This window comes from Tachyglossus aculeatus, chromosome X1 (assembly GCF_015852505.1).
Source record: "Tachyglossus aculeatus isolate mTacAcu1 chromosome X1, mTacAcu1.pri, whole genome shotgun sequence".
Lineage (NCBI taxonomy): Eukaryota > Metazoa > Chordata > Mammalia > Monotremata > Tachyglossidae > Tachyglossus > Tachyglossus aculeatus.
In genome coordinates, this window is record NC_052101.1 from 110096310 (window position 1) to 110122793 (window position 26484).

The 26484-nt window shown below is 44.3% G+C and overlaps 1 protein-coding gene across 4 annotated transcripts in view; it reads right to left on the reverse strand.

The window, feature by feature from the left end:
• The window catches only part of RFX2 (regulatory factor X2), a 182068-nt gene that overhangs the window by 28292 nt on the left and 127292 nt on the right, over nucleotides 1–26484 (reverse strand). For all 4 annotated transcript variants that reach the window (XM_038740367.1, XM_038740369.1, XM_038740368.1 and 1 more), the window contains 7 exons: nucleotides 20495–20614; nucleotides 14329–14444; nucleotides 12703–12821; nucleotides 11854–11966; nucleotides 9887–10038; nucleotides 2231–2328; nucleotides 872–1021 (listed from right to left, as the gene is read on the reverse strand). In XM_038740367.1, the coding sequence (XP_038596295.1) occupies nucleotides 872–1021; nucleotides 2231–2328; nucleotides 9887–10038; nucleotides 11854–11966; nucleotides 12703–12821; nucleotides 14329–14444; nucleotides 20495–20614 (868 nt within the window). The remainder of the gene's footprint in view (nucleotides 1–871; nucleotides 1022–2230; nucleotides 2329–9886; nucleotides 10039–11853; nucleotides 11967–12702; nucleotides 12822–14328; nucleotides 14445–20494; nucleotides 20615–26484) is intronic.

Genomic DNA, 26484 nt, shown 5'->3' on the forward strand with positions numbered 1-26484 from the left:
TTGGATCCATCCCACTGCTTAGCACAGTCCCTGGCACACAGTAAGCGCTTAACGAGTACCACAGTTATCATTAAATCAATCAGGTTGGATGCAAGCTCTGTCCCCAAAGGGCTCACAGTCTTAATCCTCATTTTACAGATGAGGTAACTGAGGCACAGAGAAGTTAAATGACTTGCCCAAGGTCTCACAGCAGACAAATGGCAGAGCCGGGATTAGAACCCAGGTCCTCTGGCTCTTTCCATTAGGCCACATTGCTGCTCATGACAAGCATCACTTCCGAGCATGAAGATTCGATCACCGTAATCACAGAGATACTCTTGCAAAACTATGCAAGATTCAAGAATCTCATTCAAAATTGTCCTCATTTAGGTATAACCTGAAGGCCAGGGAGTATAATGAAGTTGCTCAAAATCGCATAATATCAGTAGAATAGTAAGCGCTCAATAAATACCATTAACTGACTGATTGATAGAAGTGTCCAGAGGATTGACATAGCATCTACTGTGTTCAGAGCACTCTACTAGGCACTTGGAAAAGATAGGAAAAAAAGGAGTAGAAGACCAAATGGGAGAGAGAGTAGACATAAATGGAATGAAAATCGACACATTTAAAAGAAGATTCCTCACAGCTCAGCTCTCATCTTACCCAGAAAGGGGGGTTCTAAGCAGTGAAAAGGAAAAGAGAAAGGGGAAAGGGGAGGAAGAGAGGCATGGTTTAGGAATTGCTGAAAGCAATCCAAAGAGCACAGGGCCAGAACCACCCAAGATCCAGCATTTTCCCCAGATCCCATATGGCAAAAATCTCATGGGAAAAACTGGTTTGCTATTTCCAACAGATTTTCAGAGGCAAATGAACAACAGCGGGACGTTACCTGCACATTGGCAAAGTCCACTCGGTTGAGATCGGTGAGCATCTGGTTTATCTGAGAAGTGTTCTGTAGCACTGCACGGGCGGCTTGAGCCAGATGGTTCAGGGAAGTGTATCTCCTCAGGGTCTGGGCAAAGGCACTTACTACACTCACCTGCAACAGAAAAAGGAACAGCCACTCCAAGACACAACTGTACCCGATGTGTGCTTCTTTTTAAACAGCAGATGCAATGGAAAGGCTTTGCTCTTACATGGAGCAATCAAGAAACTGGCAATTCAAAGGCAATTTCCGGACTGTCGCAGCATGCAGCATGAATAATAAAAGAATTGATTCCAGGAATCACTTTGCTTCTTTCTCTGTTATTGTCTTCATTACAAAAAACCTGGTGTGTTCTGTTTTCAGAGAAACAGGGACTGACTGGGAAAGCGAGCAAAACTACTGTGTCTGAATGAGATGCTGGTTATCCTTAATTCCCTGCTTGGCTTACCTTTTCATGATCTGCATTTTATTAGAAGACTTACATATACTACTCTAATATTGGGTGAGATTCAGGAGTCTTATCCAGAATCGTTCTAGTAGTAGGTATGGCTGAAGGCAAGACGAAGAAGGGTCGGGGGGCAAGCAGGGAAGAAGAGGGGTGAGAGCGGAGGAGAAGAAAACAATGCCATTCCCTGTACCTGCACATTTGGGCGAGAAAAATGCCTCTTCCATTTATGCCCTAAAGCTACTCTCCTTTTATCTTTTCTCCCTTCAACATGCCTATGCCCTGGCTTCCATTTTAGCTTTCCATTCTTCCTCATTTCACTGTCCCTCCTCCCCTTTCACAGCTGGTGACAAAGTACTGTGGATCATAAGACACCAAAATGTTTTGATCCGAAATACTTAAAGGAAAAGTAATGACTAAGCTTGCCCAGAATAGAGAGAAGAGAATGAATCTTAGTTTCTAACTTTCTAAAATTTTGCATTTTGAAACTCTTGCTTTGCCATATTCCAGAGCTTCTTGTGGTCTGACAAATAAGGATGGTATAGCCCATGAGGTGCAAGTAGCTGCTATCTAAGGCTGAAATACAATATCTACTCCTCAGTGGCGAATGAAAAAAAAAAAAAAACACAAGGTGCAGAGCAGATGTAACTAACAATCACATCAGCGGAGGCAAAGAAATATTGCGATAAGACATCAAATAACAAGGAGATAGGGCAAAGGCAGCAAACACAGGCAAAGGCAGAGAACTGATAGTAGTATTTTTGTTTGACCAGTGAACTAAGGCCATATTTGTTGTGCCCTGCTGATATCAGAGTTGCCCCCTCCCCCCCGACTATCAGTTTCTCACTCTCTTCAAAACTGGAGCCTAATCTAATTACCTTTGTATGGATGATCTGTTGAGGAAAGTCACTCATAGCATTTGTCAGCCAGCCTTCCAAACTCTTTGCAAAATTACGGATTGCCTGTGTCAAAGTACCTGCAAGATATATACCATAACATTAACAGTGAGAGTGAAAGTCAGTGCAAGACAAAAGGATGTTTGGAGGAACAGTGTGAAGGCTGCCTTCGTTGATAACCAGACAGAATTCTGGGCTGGATGGATCACTGGTCTGATGCCATTTCCTCTGTTCCAAGGATCTTCCCGTAGCCTCTGCTAAAGGAGAGCCACCCATCTTCTGATGGCAACACGCCACAGCAGGCAGTCTGTTGCTGATGTCTCAACAATCTACTGCCGTTTCACACTGTTTGAGACTGTGCTCCATTAGGTGTTTCAAAATGTTTGTTCTGCATTCTTTGCTTTCGACTCACAATCGAGTAGCTGCTTGGAAAACTTGCGGCCACCCGTTTTCCTCAAATGTTGGAATGGGTATTGCCTCAGTGCTGGTGCACTGACTATTTCAAGATCTCACTGCTGGTAGTCTTGCTTTGGAAACTGGATGCTGAGCACGGCTTGGACGAGGTGCTGAAGACGCTACTTTCGTGGTAGGTCGAGGTCTCCCGGTCAGGATTCCACTTGGTAGATTGTCAATTTGGGATGTTTTTCATTCCCCATTGTCATCAAACTCTGACAGCCAATCTCCCAAAAAAGCACACTGGTCTTCTCGAGTCGCTTTTCTACTTTGCCTCCCTATACGTCACTGGATGGTGGGAACATCAACTAGGAAGCTAGTCATCAAGTTAGAAAAAATAATTTGATCCATATTTTTGCTAGGAAGTACACAGCCAGATGGAGAATTGTGCCCGAAGAGAAGTGGCCCACAGCTCCATATCGACCTAGGAAGATGTGTCGAATGGAATCGGTCCTGGGTCCAGAACTACTTCATTTCTTTATCAATGAATTATACGGTGACCCCTATTTGGACCGGGTCACTCAAGCCTAAAATAACAAGAGAGCATTCAAAGGGACCGTAGGCAATTAGAGAACGGCCCACGGAAATCTGAATGAAGTTCAGTAAAGGCAAGCGCAATATAGTGAGTGCATCATACTGTGCAAATTCAAGTCAGAAAATGACGTGCATTTAGTACAACCGGAAACAAAAAACCCACTGGGAATCACTGTTGATCCCGACTGGAAAACGAGGAAAAGCTACCCTAAGCCTGGGAGGCATCAACAGGAGGTCCTGTAAGAATCCCGCTACGTGCTAAGTGGAATGTTATCAGCTAAAGCCAGTGCCCGTGGGGGAATATCCAAACACAACGGATGCAAAGACTGGCTACCAAGCAGGCTGGTGGTACTGCCAGACACGGATTAGTGGGTTGGCTGGACCGCTGGTCTGACCCCAGTAATGGCACTGCTTTAGGTCTTACAACTAAAAGAAAAAGGATATCTTCCATCATCAAGCCTTTCCCCTGCAATAAGCCTCAGAGGTATCCCTAGAATTCAAGATGGGATAGATCTGCAGGGGCAGAATTGGCATGACAACAGCAATTCTGGCTCCAAATCACTCCCCGTCCCCGGGAAAATCATTGGTGGTCTCCCAGGAAAGCTGTCACCATCATCCTCAGACTTGTCTGGTAATGTGCGGATCAAATGCCCAGAGGACTACAGGCTAGTCGGGAAGGAGAAGGTGTGGCGGAGGCTAAGCAGTGAGTGCCAGCTCTAACCTCACCCTTAGTCTTGTTCCCTGGTAATAGTCTGTGAAATGCCAATATCGGGCAATGCCCTTGGTAACCAGGCCTTCCCCGAGGAGGCTGAATGCTCAGACCTCGCCCCTAATACCCCTGTAAAAGTCAAGGTGGGTAGGTAGGGCTCAGAACCACGAAAATGCAGTGGCTAGGGCAGACAAAGGAAGTGGAATTAGGGAAGAAGTATTCCCTGGAAGTAAAACTTCAACCTCTCCCGGTTCATTCCAGGCTCACTTCCAGCCTAGAGTGCACCTAACCCTGGCCTGGTCTGAGACAGGAGAACAGCGGGGAGGAAGAGAGGGAGGAGCTGAGGCGATGCTGAAGGAGCATCTGCCTAGCTCAGCCAGCTGGTTGCCCCAGAGCTTCAGACTCGTGGGCCAGGCTCAGCCCACACCGGGTTCTAGGTCGTGGCAGCAGAACGGCATAAAAGACATTTCCGCTGCTAGCGCCCTGAATGGTATTTTATAAAAACTCCTGAAGGTGATCACGAGGACAAGTCAAGAGGAGAAAGTGTTTTGTAAATGCTCGACTGAAGTAATTAAAGTTAGGTCTTAGTTATTGTGGACAAAAGAGTAAGGAACGTTTTTAATGACATGAACCATGTGCCATAACCTGTTTATCAAATCCCTGCATACCTTGGGAAAGGGTGTGATGTACTATTCAAAGAGCAATTTTCTAATGAAACACCTAAAGAAAAATGTAAAAGAGCTATTTTTTTACACATTTGGTTTTAGCTTACTATAGGTATGTCTAGTGAAAAAAGTGGAAAAACTAAAGCGGGGGTGGGGAGGGAGAGAGACAAATACAGGAGAGGGAAAGACGGATTAGAAACAAATAAAGCAGAAAGACGACCAGGAGACAGAGTGGACCCCAAGCTGAAAATGCACCAGCAATGGCATGACGACATGATACCAGGGTACGACATGCGAGTAAGACATGCAAGGTTATCAAGAATTAATTTTTTTTCCTCTACTCAGGGCCAGTGCAGGTGGTTTGGCAGCCCTGGGCAAACTGGTACCTTGTGCTGATGGTTGAGGGGAGGAGGGTTAAAGAGCAAAATTACCTGTTGCTAAGTACTGTACTAAGCAGCGTTGGGGTAGATACAAGATAATCAGGTTGGCTACAGTCCCTGTCCCACATGGGACTCACAGTCTAAACAGGTGGGATTAGGGTTTACATCCCCATTTTACAGATGAGGTAACTGAGGCCCAGAGAAGTGAAGTGACTTGCCCAAGGTCACACAGCAGACAAGTAGTGAAGCTGGGATTAGAGCTCAGGTCCTCTGCCTCTCAGACCTGTGCTCTTTCCACTACACACCACCAACTGTCCCCTAACTAGATTGAGCCGAAGAGGATTTAGTTCTCAAATTCTGCTCCAACCCCGGGCTCGGTCCAAAGTGTGGAACTACTGCAGCTCAGTTTATCTGCGGAGGTAATTCCATGGTTTGAATCTAATCAAAGTAGATGTTTAGGCATGTCTGAAGAAACTACTTCACTCATGGGATTATCAAAATGCTGTGTTGCGTTTCTAAAACAGTTAAGGGAATGGATACTTGGCAGGAGCCCTGCAGGGCTTCTCACTATTCTCATCGGAAAAAGAAAGTTGTGACTGAAAGAGGAGGCTTGGAGAAAAATGGTGTTACCTGTGACAACCATGAAATCTTTTGAGTTGAATTTGCTTCCACTAAGGGGATCTTGTTTAGAACCACATACAAGGCTGAAACAGACATCATTAAGTAAGCCCTTTCTGAGGAGTTATAGCGGAGGCAGGGGAAGAATGGAGACAAGCTCAAAACTGTTATTTCTAGGTTTTAAAATATTGCAGCAGTGCGTTTGACCATATTTACCTGGCTTATAAACTGACTATGTCTCGGACTCAGGTTGCATGGCAAAGCAACATTTTCTACTTTAGAGACTATCAAAACCAGGCCCCCACAAAAGATCGATCAGAAAACCCTCAGTGTTTTATGTTTATGAGCCGAAACTGTGATAGTTTACTTTGCCTGACCATGAACAATGAAGGCATTACAAGAAGGAACATGACCTAGTACAGTGGTCTGCACAAAGAGACTCAATAAATGCTGTTGGTGACAATGATGATAACCTTGGGAAAGTATTAATAATTTAGCACCTTAAGTCCATTTGGTGATGCGGAGTCTTGTTACCAAAGAGAACACACCCACCCAATTCTCCTATAACTTGAGAGGGGGGGGGAGGTGTGTAGGTTGCATTCTCACACAACTCCATGAAAAGGAAAACTTACAACACAGTACCTGCCCGTTTACGCACCTGCACCTAATCATTTCTTCTAACTCGGCTTTCGCTATATTCAAACAGGTTCACAGCATCAGGACAACAGGCCCTACCTAATTCTGCCAGTGTATTCTAGCCAAAATGCAGAGTTGAGACACGTATTCTGGCAAAACTGAGTGTACTATAGACATGTTCAGGATAGTAGAAAATGTAGCAGAGACAGCCCCCGAGTCAAGGATAATCGAGCCATATGTTTTTTGGGAGGCCATGTGGGGGAAAATCTGTGGCAGTGGCGACATGGGGGCCTCATTTTGGGGGCCTCATTTTGAGGGCCTCTAGAAAACAGTCATTTCTCCTGCCCAAAGCATTCTGGAATATGTAGTTTTAGAAGTCACATGTCCCTGAAATGTTTGGGTATAGAAGCCTCTCTCCACCAATACCTGTCTGGCAAAGGTTCTGCCTTGAGGTCTTTCACAACAAATGGCATGTTTACCAAAAAGCATCTTAGAGCAGCTTCTCAGCATTATGATGGTGCTTTTCACTGGGTTAGACTGAACAGGGAATAAAATGGAAGAGAGGAGTACAAAAATAGCAGAGGAAAAGTAGGGGCTCCTGAACCAAATAACCATTCACTCGGGAAGCATTCCTTGCTCCAAAGCCGATTTCAACTTTGTAGGTTGAATCAAGACATTTGGAAGTCCCGTGTCCTTCTCTCCACCCCGGCAAGCTCCACTCAGTGACCTGACACCACGTAAACTTGCTTGGTCTGCTCTGAGGAGTTAATCTCAATTGGTTGAGACTTGCCTTTAAATATATTGCTGGCCTTCCTATTTGAAGATACTGACTTATTATTATTAATACTACTACTACTAATAATGGAATGTATTAAGCACTTGCTATGTGCAAAGCACTGTGCTATGCACTGGGGGTAGATACGAGATAGTCAGGTCAGACATAATCCCTCTGTCCCACACAGGGCTCACCATCTATCTACATATAACATATTGACATGGAAGGAGAAAGGACAAAGGCCAGGCTAGCCCAGCTAAGGAAGGGAGCCACTCCTGTTGTCCAGGGATGTAGGGATTGAGGAATCTCCTACTGGTCCCCCTCTCCTAAAGGGAAGATTGCCCAGTGGGGGCTGATGGGTTCCTCAGCCTTAAATGGCTCTCTCCAAGGTTAGTTTTCATTAATTCCACTATTAGATGGAGATGGAAGGGACCTGAACTTTTAAAGACTAAAGCTCTTTCTGGAAACTCTTGGAATTCTACTAAATCTTGGAGGCGGGGGGTGGGTGGGGTGGGGACACCTTTCTTCCAAGATATTCAGCAGTGAAAGCAAGGTTGGAATTCCCAAACTAACTCTGGGAGATGTAGTGAGACTTCTTCCCCCTCTAGCAGGACAGTCTTTAAACCTCTGTAGCATGAGACTTGCAAACAAGAAGGGAGTAATGATGGAGGAGGCTTATACCCATCTCTAGTGAAATAATAATTTAGTTCACTCCTGGCTTCTGACAAAGAAGTCCTGAGAATGTGTTAATTTATGGATATTAGTTTAGGATTATAAGAGTCGTTTAACATTTGCACAAATATGGTACTTTAGTAATGCAATTTATGCATTCCCTGCACTATTAGACAAGGAGAAGGGGCTCCTATTTGTACTTAAGTCCTATCTGTCAGCACAGAGGTCAGTTGATTAGACAGACAAGAGTGTGAACTGAGCAACCACTTTCTGCCTAGTCCTGTACTCGGCATCGTGGAGGATTACAGAAATACAAATTGAACTGCCTGCCTTCAAGGAGTTTTTAGTTAAAGTTGGGAGAAAGGAGCACCCCATGCTTCAGTGGCAACAGGGCCTGTGCAAAATCATGATAATCAAGTCTCTTGTGCTGACTCACGGTCCAGAGGCTCGTTAACCATTCTTGATGGGAGACTCCAGAAAGGAGAATAGGACAAATCCAAGGATATATCAAACACAAATGATAGAATCACATGAACAAATAACAGACACATGAAGACCCCAAACACAAGGGACACATCCACCTCCTCTGCCTCTCTTTCGCCTGCCCTGCCATTATCCCTTGTTTTCTCCCCACTCTTCCTCCAACTTTGCTGCTTCTCCCTGGATTCCCCTCCCCTATTTCTACCCCACCTCAATTGCTCCTGTTTCTTGTACTGTCGCTAGCGTTGCCGTAACCAGCATAATTTCCGAGGTGGTTAGAGCAGGCGACAGGACGCTTCTTTCTCTCTCTACCTCCCCAAATCAATCTAATCTCCATGTTTATAGCAGTGGTGGCAGTTGTTGTGGTTCTAGGAGCTACCACTACTAACTGCCCCTCCGGACCCACCCTAACCCTTCTCCTCTTCCTCACCCCCCCAATCCCACAGCCATGGAGGCCTGTCTTGGAGGCAGGAGAGGAGGAGAGCTGTTCCCCAAGTGACTCTGGCCATTTGTTCCCAGAGTTTGTGGCCGGGTGATGCCTACGGTAATGGATATATACAAACTAAAATGAATACCTAAGAGATATTCACAAACGGTAGGCATTTACTTCATTTTCCCTCTTATTTGGCAATACAGAAAATTATCCGGGCAATAAGGAATTAGTGTAAATTGCTCAATGGATAGCAAATATAAGACAAGCAATAATAATAATTATGGCATTTGTTAAGCGCTTACTATGTGCCAAACACTGTTCTAAGCACTGAGGTAGATACGAGGTAATCAGTTGTTCCTCGTGGGGCTCACAGTCTTAATTCCCATTTTACAGATGAGGTGACTGAGGCTCAGAGAAGTTAAGTGACTTGCCCAAAGTCACTTAATACCGGTAAGTGCCGGTATTAGAACCCACGACGTCTGGCTCCCAAGCCTGGGCTCTTTCCACTAAGCCACGCTGCTTCAACAAGAGAAGCACTGTGGTACACTGGAAACTGTACGGGCCTCGGAGTCAAAGGACATGTGTCCTCATCCCAGCTCTGCCATCTGTTTGCTGTGTGACCTTGGGCAAATCACTTAACTTCTCTGTGGCTCAGTTCCCTCATCTGTAAAAGGGGAATTAACATTGTGAGCCCCATATGGAACATGGACAGTGTCCTACCCGATTATCTTTTTTTTTTTTTGGCATCTATTAAGTGCTACTATGTGCAAAGCACTGTTCTAGGCGCTGGGGAGGTTACAAAGTGATCAGGTTGTCCCACAGGGGGCTCATAATCTTAACCCCCATTTTACAGATGAAGGAACTGAGGTGCAGAGAAGCTAAGTGACTTGCCCAAAGTCACACAGCTGACAATTGGCAGAACTGGGATTCGAACCCATGACCTCTGACTCCAAAGCCCGTGTTCTTTCCACTGAGCCACACTGCTTCTCTTGAATCTACTCCATCGTTACTCCTGGCACATAGTAAGTGCTTAACAAATGCCATTAAGAAACCCACATTTTTCTTATTAGACTTCTAATCTGTACTGTGGAATTCTCCACCACTTGCTACAGCTAATAATAATAATAATAATAATGGCATTTATTAAGCGCTTACTATGTGCAAAGCATCAAGTCCCCCAGTACTGAACCAGCACAGTTCAGTATAATGAAACAATGTGCAATATAACTGAGGGACAAGGAAACTGGGTCGGACCCAAGAATTGTGAACAGGAATTTACTTACTGGGCACAGGTCTCAGCACATCCGGGATGAGAATCTCCACCAGAGCCTGGTAGAGGATGTGATCACAGCTTCTCATCCATTTCAGAACAGAGTCACACTTACACACTGCGATAAGTTTGTCCTTTGGGATGATAACAACTTCATGCTCTTCACTGCGGGAAAACATGCAAAATGACATCAACTACATTTCACATTTTCAGAACAAGAGCCGTAAATCACAACTGCAGGCGGGTGGTCACTGAAGTTTGCTTGTGAAAATCCATCAAGAGGTACATAAAAAAGCAGAAGAAATTTGCCTGCAGGAATTCTGCAGGTCCAGATGTAACTTGAGAAACTGTATTCAAAATGTTCTATCACTTCCACTAAATTGACATTCCTTCACTCCCCTACCCCTTTCGATCTTTTCCTGTTTCATTCTCAACCTCTCTTTCACTTTCTACTATCTCTCATTTCTAACATTTTCTTTCATTTTTTCCTTTTCCACTCTCTCCCTTGCTTACTTTTGCTCTTTTCCTCCCTTGCTCTCTCACGTTTTCTCCTCTTTTGACTTTTCTGCCATCCTCTTTGTCATTTCTCCTCTTCATCTCTGAGAAACGAGACACTGACCTTCTCTCCCACTCTCTCTCCCCATTCTCGTCCTGCGCTTACTCTTTTTCCTTCCCTTTCTACCTTTCCACTCTCTTTCTCTCTCTCCTACCATGGAGATTCATCAAAGACATGATTTTCAGTAGTTTTTATTTGTGAGAAAGAGCTTTGTTACGTAGGTCTTTCCTAAACACCCATCTGCTCCCACATAATATTAACCCTCACTTCCCCTTTGCTGCAGATTTTAGAGTCAAAGAGCCCACTGAATCCTTGATCAATTCACAAAACACACGCAAAATGTAGCAGTTTTCTCTGTTGCTTTTAACAGACTATCAATAACTAACCTTACATGCATGCCCCAGGCTTTGCTCACGGCTCCCACCTAATCTTGTTCCTTGTCCTATGCTGAAGCAGATGCGAGAACCACTCATCATAAAATATTTTTCTTTGAGTGTTTTTAAATCTAAAAATATCTAAAAAAAACTCTGCCTTTTTTTGTGATGACAGACGAAGACTACAAATTACTGTTAAAATAAACCACATTTTAGTGAAGGAACAGGATATGTGATTAGAGGACTACCATAAGGCTGTAGATAATTTCTCAATTATTTTGTGCCTTAATTGGAATTTCTCTCATGCTAATTCATCTGTTCCATGAAGTTGATCTTACTGCTTCACTTTAAAAAATCTTAATATTAAATCGGAGCGTTAAACAAGCAGTCATTTTAAATACAAATCACGATGGAAAACATGATTTACAACATTCTGTGCCCTTCTCTTCGTAAAAAACTGCTACCTCCTCAGAGCAAGCTGGGCAAATTTTCAGCAGCCAGGCCACAGTGGAGGTAGGAGAAGAAAGGAAGGAGGGAGGGTAAGGGTTGGAGTTAGGGTGTTGTTGTTGTTGGGGTAGCCTTGGTCAGTTTCCCCCCCACACCCCTACTACCCCCCCGTCCCCCTCAATAGTGGGGCAGCTGCTCTTTTCACCTAATTGTCAAAACAACCCTGTCCTGGTGCACCCTGAAAATTGAGCTCTCTGAAATGAGGGTTAAAGTCAGCAGAAAATAAATTTACCTCTACCTCTATTTATTTATAATGATGCTATTGATGCGTCTTTACTTCTTTTGATGTTTGCCTCCCCCCTTCTAGACTGTGAGCCCGTTGTGGGCAGGCATTGCCTCTCTCTTTTGCTGAACTGTACTTTCCAAGCACTTAGTACAGTGCTCTGCACAGAGTAAGCGCTCAATAAATGATTGAATGAATGAATGAATTTCCTACATTTTCTAAGGGGCACAAATTTGAATTGAGCTTCTTCTTCCCACCCAGCCGAGGGGAAGTGCCAATTGGGCCACAAAGGCTGAAGGGGTTAACATGTACCAATTTACCTGGAAGGCATGGGGATGGAGCCATCCTCAGATGGTGGTTTAGAACTCCAGAATGCCAGCCACAGCTTCTCAATATAATGAAACTGAAGATTCATCACTACATCCAAGGTGGCCTAAGGGTAGAAATAACTTGTAAAAAAAAAAGTTCTTGCAAGGGTAACTGCACATCCCTATTATCAGACGATTGCATTGCCTGGAGTTGACAGCACGTAAAACAGGATCTTGCCCTCACCAGCCAGAAGAAAGAACACACACTTTGTGGAACAGGGCACCGGCATTTGACACACAGAAATCTCTTAACAAATAGTATAATAATAATAATAATAATAATAATAATAAAGAATTACACTTTCTGAAATTCTTCAATTGTTCAAGTGAAAGAGGTACTAAACTTTAATTAGTATTGTATTTGTTAAGTGCTTACTGTGTGTCAGGCACTGTACTGAGTGCTGGGGACAATACAAGTTAATCAGTCCCTGTCCCACATAGGGCTCACAGTTTAAGTAGGAGAGAGAACATTTGACCAATGAAGAAGCTGAGGCACAGAGAAGTTAAATGACTTGCCCAAGGTCACATAGAGCCTGGACTAGAACCCGAGTTCTAGACATAGAGCCCACGCTCTTTCCACTATGCCATGCTGCTCCTATTACTTAGTTACCATTACTTATAGTAATAATGAATATTTACAGGACACGCAGGACTTATACAATTGGAACATCATCTTTGGTTTTTGCCCATTAATAACTACTTCAGGAATCCCAAGTGTCAAATATCAGTAGGAATTGTTATCCTACAAAGATAAAGCTCAATCCATCCAAAAATAGTGCCAGATATAAGAAATACAGCTACCTCACAGTGTCTCCTATAAAGAAGTTGTAAAGTCTTTATGTCATTCAGAGTGATTTCCTCTTGTAATAATATACTGCTCAAATCAAGAGTTGGAAACTCTGGAAAGACATGGGCTACATCTAGAGGGGAAAAAAAGAGAAAAAATAAGAAACAATGAACTACAAATTCAGATTAGTGTGAGAAGAACAAAGGAGAGGTTCAAGTCTATGAACGATACAAGTAAGACTTGAAAATTACTGTTGCTGGCCCAGCTTGGACACAATCAGGTTGGCTCGGTTCTCCCAGAGGGTGTGGTTGAGGAGGGGGAGTAGTTAAGAAGCCCTGGACATCAACCCCTCCCTGCCACCCCACAAGGGAGGAGCCAGAAGAGAGCACGTCATCAGAAGAGGGCATAATCATGACAGTCATACAATCGGATAAAGGTGGGTGTTCCTTTCCCGTTATTCCCCAACCCATTGACTTCACTCCTCCCAAGCCCAACCTTCTACCTGGACCTCGCTCTCGACTCTCCCGTCTCCTTCTCCTCGCTCCAGCTTAGAATTCCCTCCCTCCCCACATCAGACAGATCCCAGCTCTCCCCATATTCAAAGCCCTCCTAAAATGCCACCTTCCTCCAACAAGGTTTCCCCGATTAATTGCCCGGCACGCTGAGCGATACCACCCCGTGGATAACTCAATTCATGTCTTCCTTAGCACTCATGTATATATCATTTTGACCACTTTTAGCTGTAAATATTTTTATACTTGTCTCCGCTCCCCTGGCACTGTATCTCAAGCAGGGAAGTTGTGGAGAAGTTCTGAGGGAGCTATGGAGCCAAACAGCTGAACACAAGAGAGCTCCTCAACACAACCACCTCTTTCCCTCTTATCACTGCATTTCCCAGACTCATCAATCTCATCTTACTCTCTACCTCTACACTGGCCAATTTTCCTTGAGGAAAGCTGAGGGAAAATTGTACTGTTTTTCACCCTTTCTTAACAGCGTAGAAATCATGCTACACTAGGTTTTTTGGCAGGAGCGGACTTGGTGAGGAGGCGGGAGGAGCCCTTAGAACGAAAAGGTTCGAGAATCACTACTGGAGCCTGAGCCTGTAGAAATTCCTTCAGAGGCAAATCTGAGGTGATGCAGTGACAGACAATTGGCTTTTCCCGCTTGTCCCCCGTAGGCAGTGTTGGCTACTCGGGATGCATGGAATAAAGTCCAGAAGGCTTTTTCTGCTCAGCACAAGCCAAATCATTTTTAGAGGTATTTGTTGATAGCAATGCAATTTCAGGAATACCTCAAACACAAATTCTGGCGTTTCTGGTAAAGTTCACAGAACCATGAATTTAAAATGAAAACATACTACTGAAACAAGACGCTAAAGTGCATATTACATGTGACCACTGATGATAACCTCCCAAAAGGAAGCACAATTACTGAACTCCTGGAAGACAAAGTGCGAGTGCTTCAATTCGGAAGTTCCTAGTTACCATTCACAATGAACGGATACTTCTATCAATCTGTAGTATTTACCGGAGGCTTACTGTGTGCAGGCTTACTGTGTGCAAAGCACTGTGCTAAGCACTTGGGAGGGTACGATATGAAAGAGCAGGGATAGAGCACTGCTGGTTTTATCACCTCACCTATGAATTGCTGATGGTGCTGACTCTGAGCAGCTACAGATTGCTCCGGAGTAGTTTGAATACTGCTACTGGATCCACTGTCCCCAAGTCCATCTGTCTTCTGAGCAGGTCTAAATCTAGAAGAGGGCAAAGTGCACAGATGTGCTTTAAGCATCTGTCTTAGTTTGATACACAAAATTAGAGTTCACAACAGGGAGAAGAGAGAAGCATGGTAAGGGAGCAGAGAATGACATGAGAGAGAAGCATATACTTTTCTGTAAGAATGAATGAAATATTCTACTGGTAGATTCTTATTTTTTTTAAAAAAAAAACTCATGTTCACGGGCTAGTTCTACAATCCTTCCTCAGGCAGGCAAACCCTGATCATTGACTTTAGTCTAAACCACTGTGGAATTGGGCACAAGCAGTGAACGGGGTGAGGAGTTAGATTTCTCCATAACTTATTACCTCAGCACTATAGCCTAATTCTTTTCTATCTACCCTTTGATGTATCCTTCCACACTAAGCATAGTAAGCAGGGAAGCAATATGACCTAGTGGGAGTCAGAGGCCCTGGGTTCTAATCTCAACTCCCCCCACTTACTTGCTGTGTGACCTTGGGCAAGTCACTTAACTTCTCTGTACCTCGCTTACCTCATCTGCAAAATGAGGGCTCAATACCTGTTCCTCCTACTTAGACCGTCAGCCTCAAGTAGGACCTGGTTATCTTGTATCTACCCCAGCACTTAGAACAGTGCTTTGGCACATAGTAAGCACTTAAATATTATTATTATTATTATTATTATTATTAAGCATTTCCTCCAAGAAAAGTAAACTACTTTAAAAGCATTAACCATCACATACTCGTGATGTTAGAGGATTTAACTACATTTTATGAAATTAGAGCAAAGGCAGAGAAAGGCTGGATTGGCCTCTAATGACAGGAAAAGTAGAGAGTAGAGCCGGCATAAGTGCCAGTTTCATTATTCCCCAGGATTTCCAGCCACTGTTTTCACCTCTACAGTTTTTTGGGTGTGACTCCAGTTTTTTGGGCTGGACTCCCAGCTTCGCTCATCCCTGGTTGCTCGTCAAGCCTGGGAATTTCTGGGCAGGGCTTGAAAGGACCCCCAAATCGAGTGTTTTTTCTAGCCCGGTAGTTATTAGAAGCCTGTCTGCATGCTGGCCCCAAACTCGCTTGACACTCTCCCCACTCTAACTTGCTAAAAATCCTTCTCCCCTTCACCCCCATATTCAAAATTAAAGCAGGCAACCTACTGAGCTGAGAACAGAATGCAAAACTACAGGTTCCAAGCCTCTGGTTTAAGCACCTAATTCACAACTCCATTCATACACCCATTTGGCACTTTTCTGCATTGGTTAAATCCTATAGCCATTATATGATGTTTAGGATCACATGATCACCCCAAAATGGAAAGTTGGCAAAACAGGAGGGCTGACCATTGCCGGCCTCAGAACAAATCAAGGGATAATACTAGTAATAATAATGATGGCATTTATTAAGCACTTACTATGTGCAGAGCACTGTTCTAAGTGATGGGGAGGTTACAAGGTGATCAGGTTGCCCCACAGGGGGCTCAGTCTTCATCCCCATTTTACAGATGAGGTAACTGAGGCACAGAGAAGTGAAGTGACTTCCCCAAAGTCATACAGCTGACAATTGGCAGAGCCTAGATTTGAACCCATGACCTCTGACTCCAAAGCCCGGGCTCTTTCCACTGAGCCACGCTGCTTCTCACCTAATTGAAGTCACAGCTGTTGTGCAATTTCCCAATTTCAACACTTTCAACTGATAGACAACAATAAATTAAATGTTTCTATTATGTACTTTAGAGGAGGGAAAACCGGAAGAGGTCATGGGAGATTACTAAGACCAGCTAAGCATGTGTGGGCACATGTCTACATACACATATGTCTACCTATTCAAGTCTTACATACTTCCTGGGGAAGGAAACACAGAGAAGTGATAGAGATATATACGTGTGAGGGGGAGGAAGGAGAGGAAATGTTTTTCACAGTTGGGCTTACATTTTAAAGAGAAATAAAATATTATTTTCAGGGGCTAGGCCACAAAGAGTCTTTCCTAAATAAAGCAAGAATAGCAACCTTTCCTTCTGTAAAACAGCTTAATTTTAGACTGGAGGCACTGATCCTGACTGGGAACAGACTTTACATAGACTGAAGCAACTCCCAAACTCTGCCCTCCTTAAACACATGCTTGACTTATGAGAAAGTATATTTTGGAAAAGCATTTAAATAAATATTAGCCAACTAAATGTTCAAGCCGGCCCAGGACATAGAATAGAAAATCCACTACCACCTTCCAAAAACAACCCACCTGTTCCTTTCCTGGTGAGTCCTCCTGCTACTCTTTCCTTGCTTGGCTACCATCATCTCCTTCCTGGAGAGGGGGCATTGGCAGCAATGACAAACACGCTTCTTTCCCCCACCCACCCATACTTTGGAAATTTCAGAGGTAAATCTTGTGGGTGGTTCTCTCTCTCTCTCACTCACTCACAAACACAAACATACTCATGATAAGCAGGTAAGTGCCTATTTCCATTCCTGCTTCTAATCATTTTCTGGCCCAGTTTTCCCAAGTAGACATCAAAAGCGTACCCTCAAAATCTTCCATAAACCTTACATTTTCCCATTTAGATGTAAACTTTCCAACTGCAGGTTTTGCAGGTGCTGTTTAAAAAGGTTTATTTGGGGGCTTTAGGAGCTTGGCAGCGGGAGAAGTTTGTGGTCAGGCAACCACTGGCTGTTTTTCAGAGCCAGGTTAGTGCTTTTGACAAGTTTAGTCAATGAGGTATATATGTCAGTGAGTCCATGATTGAATTCTACCACTGGAAAAAATTATGGAATTCAATCACGAGTGGGTGATGTTGGTGTTATTAGAAACTACAGCACACTGAGCGGGAACTACTGAGCCATCAGAAAATGTGAGTTTTCCTGGTTGATAAAGGTTAGTTCCCTGCAGTCAAAAAAAACCCATAAAGTTTTCAAACCTCCTGCCACGGATTTCACTGAGGTGAGGGAGTTTTTGTGTCCTCTGAATCTTGGGAAACAGTGTTACCAACCCTGGGTTGCTTTCTAAAAACCCATGACTACCCTGAAGGTTTGAGTCAAGCCCAGTGCAGCAGCCCAGGGGCCATCAATCAACGGTATTTACTGAGTGCTCACTGGGGGCAGAACACTGCATTGTTTGGGAAAGTACTATACAAAACAGAGTTGCCGGATCTTTCTCCTTCTCTGCAGTCTTGCATTTCCTCCTGCCTTCAAGACATCTCTTCTTGGATGTCCCGCCGACACCTCAAACTTACTATGTCCAAAACACATCTCCTCATCTTCCCCACCCAAAGCCTGTCCTCCTCCCCCTGACTTTCCTGTCCCCGGAGACAGCACCACCATCCTTCCTGTCTCACAACCCCTTACCCTTGGCGTTATCTTAGACTCGTCTCTTTGATTCAACCTACATATTCAATCTATCACTAAATCTTATTAGTTCAACTTTCACAACAGTGCAAAAATCTGCCCTTTCCTTGCCATCCCAACTGCTACCACGTTAATCCAAGCACTTATCCTATCCCCCCCAGATTACTGCGTCAACCTCCTTGCTGACCCTGTCTCCTGCCTCTCCCTACTCCAGTCCTTACTTCATTCCAACTGGATCATTTTACTACCAAAACGTTCAGTTCTTGTTTCCCCACTCCTCAAGAACCTCCCGTGGTTGCCCATCCACCTCCACATCACACAAAAACTCCTTACCATTGGCTTTAAAGCACTCAATCACCTTGCCCCCTCCAACCTTACCTTGCTGCTTTCCGCTCCTCTAATGCCAACCTACTCACTGTACCTCGATCTCATCTTATCTCGTCTCCAACCACTCGCCCACATCCCACCTCTGGCCTGGAATGATCTCGGCAGCAGAATGAAGTACAGAGTGGAGTGGGGAGAGACAGGAGGCAGGGAGGTCAGCAAGGAGGCTGATGTAGTAGTCAGGTGGGCTACAAGTGCTTGACTCGGCGTGGTCGCAGTTTGGATGAAGAGGAAAGGCCAGATTCTAGAGATGTTGTGTAGGTAGAACAGAGAGGATTTGGGGACAGATGTGGGTGGAATGAGAGCGATGAGTCAAGGATAATGCCAGGATTAAGGGTTTGTACGGCAGGGAGGATGGTGGTGGTGTCAGTTAATGGACAACTGCTGTCTATCCCTGATCTGACTCGTAAAAGGATTGGATTCCTTTCTAGTTAACTGAATAAACTGAAGCACAGAGAAGATGACTAACCAGATTGCTGTCTTATATTTGGCTTCAGCTTCCCTTCATTTTATCCCTATCTAAACCTCTCCTGCCTCCTACTAAGTTAATGCTGCAACCAAGACAGTCCCTCCCTCCAAAGGAAAAAGAAGTGGAAAAAGGCAAAAACAATACCTACAACTATATTAAATTACTGATGTGGCTGAGGGGATGGTTTGATCAGGATGATTGCTTTCCCTAATTAACTTTATCCAGTATCCAATCACCAGCCTCCCCATTTTTATAATCTTTATACATTTTTATTGCTTGTAAGCCTATTTTTGTTTCTTCTATTAGACTACAAGTAATTTGAGGCCAGGAATCATATCTACTAACATGCACCTAGCACAGTGTTAGAGATACTGTGCACATTCAAGCTTCTGTGACCAATTAACTCAAACAGTAAAAAGACAATGAGAGGGAAGGGGGGATAGAGGGAGAAATCAGAAAAGGAAGGGGAAAAAATTCACAAAAATTCAGAGGGAAAAGGGAGATCTATTTCAAGAGGCCGAGGAGGTGAAATAAAGACACACACACTTTAACGTCTGCTCCGAAACAAGGTCTAAGGAGGCACAATATAAACAAAAAATGAAGGTGCTGTACAGAGATGGTGGCAAATCTCAAGTTTTCCGACAGAACAAATGCCCTTCAGACCATAAAAAAGACCACAATTGGGTCAGACCAAGGGCCCATCCTGATATATCATCTCCAATAGTAACAAATGAATGCACTGAGACTATTGCCCTCCTTGACATTTATCCTGATGGTTATAGATATGTCTTCTAATATCCCTTATCTCTATATCCTTAACTTTAATAATAATAATACTTGTGGTTTATGTGTCAAGCACTATATTAAGCGCTGGGTACAAGATCATGAGCTGGGACAGAATCCCTGTCCCACAGGAGGCTAGGGGGGTCATAGTCTAAAGGGGAGTGAGAAGGGGTATTTCATCCCCATTTTAAATATGAGGGAACTGAGGCACAGAGAAGTTCAGTGACTTGTCCAAGGTCACCCAGCAGGCAAATGGCAGAACTGGGATTAGAACCCAGGTTCTCCGACTGCCAGGCCCGGGCTTTTCCCTTTATCCCTGGATTTATATAAGTTCTTCTTGAAACTCTTGATACTTTCTGCTGGCCCAACTTCTCGTGGTAACAGATCCCATTGGCTTGCCCAACAGAGGGAAGAAGTGTTTCCTTAACTTTGAACCTACCTCTTACAACTGTTGCTATGGGATTTGGTGAACACCCACAACCTCCTTGATTTTGTAGACTTTAATCACTCAATTAATCAATCGCATTTATTGAGCGCTTACTGTGTGCAGAGCACTGTACCAAGCGCTTGGGAAGTACAAGTTGGCAACATATAGAGACAGTCCCTACCCAACAGTGGGCTCACAGTCTAGATGGGGGATACAGAGAACAAAACCAAATCGTCTTCCAGACCAAGAGTCCTAATCTTCTCAGGCTCTTCTCCATCCCCTAATTGTCATCTCTTCTCCAGCAATTTTATGACCTCCAATCAGTGGCATTTATTGAGCACTTCCTGTGCACAGAGCCCTGTACTAAGCACTTAAAAAAGACTACATAAAAACAAACTCACACCACAATGAGCTTCCTAAAACGTGGTGACCAGGTGCTTTGTATACTATACTGTGCCCTTTGGGGCTGTAACTGCCCACAGCAGAACCAACAAGCTGAAGAAACAGTCGACAATGACACCACAATCTTTTTCCCCAAGTCGCGACCTATAGTCAAAGCCCATCAAGTCCTTTCAGTATTTCCAAACTCTCTTTGCTCTGGTTGGCAGAGCCAATTCAGCAGTGATTTTTGACTTTAGTAAGAAAGAGAGACAAACATTGGTCACATACCTTTGCTTCTGGTGTGCAGGCTGCTGCCTCATTGCCATGTATTGGGTGTCTTCCTGAAGTCGATTTAGTGGAGAATCTGGCTTCAGACGAATCCCATAATAATGATACTTGGAGTTTCCTCTGTTGGGGAGGAACGGGACACACATCAGAAGCAAGTTGCCAAGGGTCAAAAAGAAACATAAACCAGTATTTTTGATAATCAAATTTCAGACAGATGTTTTCTAGGGATGCATGAGGCAGCATATTATGCTCCATCTCTTCTACAGGAAAGATTACTTTAGAAAGCTGTAGAAGACAGGAAGATAGAAATTCAGAGATTTTGTCTGGCAGACATGAGCACAACCCTTAACAATGGTGTATGAAGCAGGTGGGGGACATAGCCTCCACCTGCTCAGGGGAAAGGGTACGGAAAAATTCTGCCCTGCAGATGAGTCTGCACCCTAACTCTGGACAGTTTTCTCCCTGCATGTTGTTGACCATGTTGTCTCAACCCTACCAATGATCATTACTGGAAAAACATCTCAACCACATACTCCCTACCGAATGTTAGTTGGGTGACCCAGGATAGCAGTCACCCAGTTTGCTAAAGAGGCAGCAGTTCCCTGAGGATTTTAGCAGTCTTATTTAGGACAATTTTGCTCACACGATATAAGGAAGGTGTTAGAAAAGGTGCCTTGCAGCACTGTCTGCCTGCCTCAAACTGAGCTTACTAGAGGATTGTGACTACTGTGACTACTGAGAAATATTTTTCCATCAATCGATCTATGGTTGCTTTTGGGACACAGAAACCAAGAGAAAATGTCCTGAAACAAAGAAAACATCCCTCATGATCTGGAACATCAGGTCATTTGGAGATCATCAGGACAACAATCAATCAATCAATCATATTTATTGAGCGCTTACTGAGTGCAGAGCACTGTACTAAGCGCTTGGGAAGTACAAGTTGGCAATATATAGAGACAGTCCCTACCCTACAGTAGGCTCACAGTCTAGAAGGACAACAGTCATCTAGACAAAACAGCACACTGTAAACAACATGGAAAGTCCTTAAGTACTGAATGGGGAGTTTGCTTGTCTGCATCCCCTCCATTGCCCAGTTCCCTTGACCACAGGGTTTATCTCTGGAACATGGACTACTTCTGCCCAGAGTAAATAGGAGAAAGAAACACTGAACAGAGAGATGGAAGTTCTGCTATGGCTGGCGGGGAAGAGACGGGCCCGGTATAGTGAGGTGCCAGGATTGGGAGTAGTTGCCAGGGGCTGGTTATAAGAGGGAAAGTCAGGGAAGCTTGTTGGAGTAAGGTTGAAATGGATGACAGATCTGAGGGTCAAGAAAAGTGACAGTTGGAAGGACCCCTTGGCCCTTACCTAGGGATGGCAGTTGGACGCGAAGCGGGGCTTGGCACTGGGGGGAAGGGAGAACAGTAGAAGGGGGTGGGGACTGACAACCAACCCTTGAGGAAGGCAAAACAGGAAACGTTAGAAAAAGACAGACAAGAATGAATAACACAGGACAGTTGCAGTTTCATGCAACTCACCTTTCTAAAACGACTGTTTAGAGTCCAACAGTCAAAGCAGCCACAGACCCACGAATTTCAACCCCAACATTCTAAGAATTCCGTAATATAGGCTGGCTGACCCTGACATGACGGAGAGGGCAGGATGGGGCCCCATGTTGAGGTGATTCTTTTCTCTTGCTCGTCAATGTGATCGTGCTTCTCAAAAACAAGGCCACCCAATGGGACCTTAAAATTGGCCTCTTTTCCCTAGCCCAGGAGTCCTGAGAATTCCTTCACAAATGGCCACTGACAGCCCTCGGGAATACCAGACAAGGAGATGCACATGACATCACATGAGTTATGCTGGCCATACAGCTTAACACGATAACACCATATGCACTACTTTGTGGCAGTACCCCACGTCTGGGCAATTCCAGAGGGAAGGGTCCCGGTGAATTTGGGCGCCGCATCTAAGTCATGGAACTCGGAGGCGGGAGCGGTGGTGGAGGAAGGATCGAGACAAGAGAATGAAAATACTGAGCACAAAAGCATCAGGCGTTGAATCCATACATGACAGGGAAGCTGCAAACTGGACTGCCCATTGTAAAACCGGATGAACAAATGACAGCCCTTGGCCTATTGAAGCTTCTAATGTGACCTAAAAATGAGAAGGAACCAGAAAAGTATAGACCAGGATCAAGGGTGTAAACCTACTTATTCATAATAATAATCATGGTATTTGCTAAGCGGTTCTACATGCCAGGCACTGTATTCATTTAATCGTATTTATTGAGCGCTTACTGTGTGCAGAGCACTGTACTAAGCGAGCTTACACCGGTCCTGTGCTCTTTCCACTAGGCCATGCTCCTTGTGGCTTATGCCAATGGCTTGTCAAATCCTTCAGTTCAACAACTTTGCACTGTTTTCTGGGGTGGAAGTCTCAAGTGAAGTTCTTTGAGTGGCAGTTAAAAGATCAAATCCGGCTCCAGAAAGAGAGAGGCTACCACCCTTAAATAGAAATTACCCCAGAATGCTGGTAAATCCTGTTCTGACTAAAGGAGATGTAATTTTTCATCATATTGCACCTGGTTGTGGAAGAGCAGAGCACTAAGGCGTATTTCTGGACTTGAATTAAAGATTTTCTAGTGCATTTTTGTCCAAGCATTTCTGTTCTGCTCTTGGAAGGCCATATGGCTGCCAAGGAAGACTTTAACCAGATGGGGCTATGCCTTTAAAATCAGCCTTGTGGAGAGTTTGTCAGAATCCACAGGCCTGCCAAAATGCTTACGTGTCTGTTAACTCTTTTGCATTGTACTCTCCCAAGTGCTTAATTCAGTGCTCTGCACGTAGTAAGCGCTCAATAAATACCATTGATTGATTGAAAGGCAAAAGTTACCTCCATGTTGCTATAATTGCCTTTATGGAAAATTAATTTAATGACGTAAACTGTATGCTCCTTCAGGGCAGGGAAGCTGGATTTCCCCCACTAGACTGTAAACTCGTTGTGGACAGTGAATGTGTCTGTTCATTGTTCTATTGTACTCTCTCAAGCACTTAGTACAGTTTTTTGCACCCAGTAAGCACTCAATAAATACGACTGAATGAAGGAATGAATACTCTCCCAGGAGTTTAGTACAGTGCTCTGCACACAGTGTGAGCCCACTGTTGGGTAGGGACTGTCTCTATATGTTGCCAATTTGTACTTCCCAAGCGCTTAGTACAGTGCTCTGCACATAGTAAGCACTCAATACGATTGATGATGACAGTAAGTGCTCAATAAATACCAATCAATGCTGGGGTAGATATGATGCAATCAGAGCAGAGAGAGTCCCAGATGGGACTCCCAGCCCAAGACGGAGGCAGAACAGCTATTTCATCCCCATTTTTCAGCTGAAGAAACGGAGGCACAGAAAAGTTAAGTGACTTGTCCAAGGTCGCAGAGCCACTTGGGCCTCTGTGTCTGACTGGCTGACAGTTCTAATCACAAACTCACTGATTATCTGAGAATTTCAAATCAGTCGGATACAGAGAAGAACGGGAGGAAATCCACTGAGTGTCTGTTCTATTGCACTTGGGGGAGTGCAATAAAATACGAGGTAGAGTCTCAAGTCCCCTCATTTCCTCCTGTTTTTTTTTCTTCTCTTTTTCTTCCTGCTCCCCCTTATTGCTAGACTCAATTCCCCAGGTAAAAGCCTCTCCCCTGTTTTGGGGTTGCAAAATAATGATGCAATAGTGAGAAGCAGCGTGGCCTAGTAGAAAGAGCAAGGGCCCGGGCGTCAGAGGATCTGGGTTCTAATCCCGGCTCCGCCACTTGTCTGCTGTGTGATCTTGGGCAACTCATTTAACCTCTCTGGGCCTCAGTTAGCCCATCTGTAAAATGGAGATTAAGACGGTGAGTCCCCCGTGGGACATGGGTTGTGTCCAATCTGATTAGCTTGTACTACCCCCAGCTATTAGTACAGTGCTTGGCATGAGTCTGTAGTCTAGCGGGAAAACTATGAAAAAATATAAATTCAGAGGGTAAGGTCCTTGCGGATATGTCACTTGCTTGTTTTGGTCTTTCTAGATTGTAAACTCACTGTGGGCAGGGACTGTGTCTACCAACTCTATTATACTGTACTTTTCCAGGTGCTTAGTACAGTGTTCTGCACACAGTAAGCACTCAGTAAATATGACTGATGGACTGATCTAAGCATTAACGACGGGGCACTACATTCAGAGGGCATTCAATATATGACAATACTACTACCGTTACTCTACCTTTCCTGGCTTACATTCCTGGATGTTTGTGCCTTAATCCTACTGATTAATTCCTTTAGTACTGGGGATACTTAAAAAGTTGTATTCTAAAGTTTTTTATGATAGCATGGTATGGAGAAATGAATATAAAAGCCTGAGCCCCAGACTGAACAGTGAATCACATTCCAGAAGTGATGTTAACGTTACAGAGTAAACTGGCAAAAGAAGTGGGGAAAAGAGACTGAGCTGAAAGAAGAGAAAAATAGGAGAAAAGCAAATAAACATATGGTAGGGCCTCAGAAGAAGGCAATCAGTATATGTTACCCAAAGCAACTAGCTCATGATGTGATTTTTTTTAATGGTATTTGTTAAGCGCTTACTATAGGCCAGGCACAGTACTAAGTGCAAACAAATCAGGTTGGACACAGTCCATGTCCCACGTGGGGCTCACAGTCTTAATCCCCCTTTTCCAGATGACGTAACTGAGGCACAGAGAAGTGAAGTGACTTACCCAAGTTCACCCAGCGAACCGGTGACGGAGCCGGGATTTGAACCCAGGTCCTTCTGACTCCCAGTCCTGTGCTCTATCCACTCGGCCAAAAAGGCATGGAGAGATTAAGTGACTTGCCTGAGGTCACACAGCAGGCCAGGGGCAGACCCCACTTGAGATGAGGTTCCCATCTGCCGTCATTGGATCTTTTCTTTAAACTGGACTTATCGATTCATTGACTAATCGTTTAACGATACTTACTGAGCGCTTACTGCTCATTCAATTGTATTTATTGAGTATTTACGCTGTGCAGAGCACTGTACTAAGCTCTTCAGAGAAGCAGCGTGGCTCAGTGGAAAAGAGCCCGGGCTCTGGAGTCAGAAGTCGTGTGTTCAAATCCCGGCTCCGCCAGTTGCCAGCTGTGTGACTTTAGGGAAGTCACTTCACTTCTCTGTGCCTCAGTTATCTCGTCTGTAAAATGGGGATGAGGACTGTGAGCCCCCTGTGGGACAACCTTATCACCTTGTTACCTCCCCAGCGCTTAGAACAGTGCTTTGCACATAGTAAGTGCTTAATAAATGCCATTATTATTATTATTATTATTCAGAGACTACAATAACAACAATGAACTGACACATTTCCTGCCCACAATGAGTACTGTGTCCAGAGTACTGTACTAAGCGCTTAGGAGAGTAAAATACAACATAGTCGGTAGACGTGATACCCTTCCACTAGGAGCTTACAGACTACTAGAGAAGCAGCGTGGCTCAGTGGAAAGAGCCCGGGCTTTGGAGTCAGAGGTCATAGGTTCAAATCCTGGCTCCGCCACTTGTAAGCTGTGTGATTTTGGGCAAGTCACTTCACTTCTCTGTGCCTCAGTTACCTCATCTGTAAAATGGGGATTAAGACTGTGAGCCCCTGTGGGACAACCTGATCACCTTGTAACCTCCCCAGCGCTTAGAACAGTGCTTTGCACATAGTAAGCGCTTGATAAATGCCATCATTATTATTATTATTATTATTATTACAGGGACTGAAAGTACAAATTTATGATCCCCCTCTTCTACCACCCACTGTTGAAAGGTGTGCTTAGTAATAACCGACACCATGACATACAATTTTGTTGTTACCTCTACAAACGCAGTGGCCACCTCAAACCATCTGCATCAGGTGTCACCTAGGTCAGGGGGATGTCATGTTTTTGAGAAGAAATTCTACACATGTAACAGAAAGCTCATTCTTATTTCCCCAAGTTAGATTTC